Below are 2,232 nucleotides of genomic sequence, written 5' to 3'. Positions count from 1 at the left end.
TCCTCCATCAGAGGCTGGACTGACATTTTGGGCTGGCCAGTAATCAAAGTCATGGCTTCGGGCCAGGGTTTACTGAAGCCCATCTTCATCACATCACTGAGGAGGAGGGAGTAGAGCTCTTTTACTCGCGAGCAAAAATGATGAGACTATAAAATCTTACTACTTTATTGCTCCCAGTGCTTGTAAAAACTGGAAACAGTTCTCAGTCATTTACTGACCCCAGGAGTTTCCCTGCTTCTTTGGACTGGTAGATGTCACAGTTGTGGAGCGGAGCTGGCTGACCGGCGGCTTCACACAGGGCTTTGTGGAACTGGAACTGGATTACAAAACTCACAAAGTACCTTTTGGAGCCAAACCAAATAAATGGTCAATCCAAAGGCTTATTTGATTACATGAGTTGTGTAACATGATAGATGCAAGATCTTTCCACATTAGTGATATATTTTATTGTCTACCTGACGTAGGGCACATTAGCTGGGATGTGGAACTTCGCACCAGGGTCGAAGTCTTCCTCAGTGCGCGGTACAGGTGGACACAATCCCTGGTACTTCATTCTGTTTGTATAATATACACAAATTCAGCTCTGGTACAACTTTACATATTTTATATATTTTTATATATTGCACAGCTTTGATGTTAATATAACTGATTAGCAAACAACAGTAGGGGTGTAACAATACCTCGATATGGATCAATGTATCCGTTAAATGACAAACAATATGATGTATTGATGCAACATGTAAAAAAACATATAGGCTACAGTATTTTTTAAGATGCACCTTTATTTTGACACTCACGTTTGATACATCTGCATTGCCTCTGAGCTGTCATTAAATATTTGAAAAGTTTAAACAACTTTATTTTTAAAATGACATGCTCTATTTATTTATTTTCTATATAAATGTATTTTTGGAAAACATGGATGGAAATTAATGTAGGCTAATATTCTTTTTAAAAATGTTTTTTTTTTTTATTAACTGTATTATTATTGTTGTTATTATTATTATTTTGAGAGGTACGTTTTACTGTACAATAGTAATATATGTTATAATTTCTTCAAGCTAATCCGAACTTTTATTTTCAAGGGTTGAAGACCGTTGACGATAACGATTGCAGAAACGAACCTTTTCGAAGCATCAACATGATTCACTGTTTCGAAGCGTTCGAAACGCCACACGCTGGCGACGCCTGTTGGTCAAAACTGTGTAACTACAACAAAAACAGCTTTTACAAACCCCAAAACCAAATGTCTTATTGAAATTATATCTTAAATGCAATTAACAAATCATTAAATAGCATTAAAATAAATATAAAAAAAGAAAGCATTCATAGGGTGATTCACTTGAAAAGCTTAAGAATGTAGTGCTATTAATCAAATGATTCAGTTTATTTGATAATCCTGACCAATCTGACAGTATGAAATCTTATTTCCGCCACAGCATACTTTTTTTTTTTTAAATAAATAATATTATTGTGGCTTTTAATAGCACAATAATATTTTTATAGAATTCTATATATCTCAGAATTGCACGTTTATATGCTTAAATACAAGTTACAAAGTCACAATTATGAAAAAACATGAATTATGAGATGAAACAAGTAAAAAATAATAAAATAATGAAATGTAAACTCAAACTCAGAATGTCAGAATCGCAAAATGTAAACTCGAGCAATTAATTTATAACTGCAATTTTGAGAAAAAGTGTTAGAATTACAAATTTACAATGACGAATTCATAATTTGCAATTGTGAGAAACAGCCATGCATTTGTTGCTGCCGTAAAGCAATCTCCTTTTTGTGGAATTTCGTACCCGCTCACCAAACTTACACACTCCCAAAACAGACATTGGGGAAAGAAACAGAAGCCGTTCGCTTTATGAGATGTCGGTGAACCATCAACATGGTTTTTAAACTTACATTTGAAGGTAAAAAAACGGACATACAGTTGCTTTAAATTCTGTATTGTTAAAGGGTTAGTTCACCCAAAAATTTAAATTAGCCCATGAATTACTCACCCTCAAGGCATCCTAGGTGTATATGACTTTCTTCTTTCAGACGAATCCAGTCGGAGTTATATAAAAAATTGTCTTTGATCTTCCAAGCTGTCTAATGCCACTCAGTGGGTGTTGCAGTTCATCAGTCCAAAAGAAGTGAAATGAAGGGTGAACAAAGGCCTGTAGCGAATCGATCGTTTTTGTAAGAAAAATAACCATATTTAAAACGTAATAATCA

The 2,232-nt window shown here is 34.3% G+C and overlaps 1 protein-coding gene across 1 annotated transcript in view; it reads right to left on the bottom strand.

Moving 5' to 3' along the window:
• The window catches only part of LOC107739759 (angiotensin-converting enzyme-like), a 20,698-nt gene extending 20,145 nt beyond the window's left edge, over window positions 1-553 (bottom strand). The window contains exons 1-3 of the mRNA XM_016551966.1: window positions 456-553; window positions 219-341; window positions 25-96 (exon numbers count right to left, since the gene is read on the bottom strand). Coding sequence (XP_016407452.1) covers window positions 25-96; window positions 219-341; window positions 456-553 — 293 coding nt within the window. The remainder of the gene's footprint in view (window positions 1-24; window positions 97-218; window positions 342-455) is intronic.
• Between the last annotated feature and the right edge of the window lie 1,679 nt (window positions 554-2,232).

Source organism: Sinocyclocheilus rhinocerous, unplaced genomic scaffold (genome assembly GCF_001515625.1).
Source record: "Sinocyclocheilus rhinocerous isolate Xijiao unplaced genomic scaffold, SAMN03320098_v1.1 scaffold2994, whole genome shotgun sequence".
Lineage (NCBI taxonomy): Eukaryota > Metazoa > Chordata > Actinopteri > Cypriniformes > Cyprinidae > Sinocyclocheilus > Sinocyclocheilus rhinocerous.
This window is presented reverse-complemented; position numbering and strand designations above follow the sequence as displayed.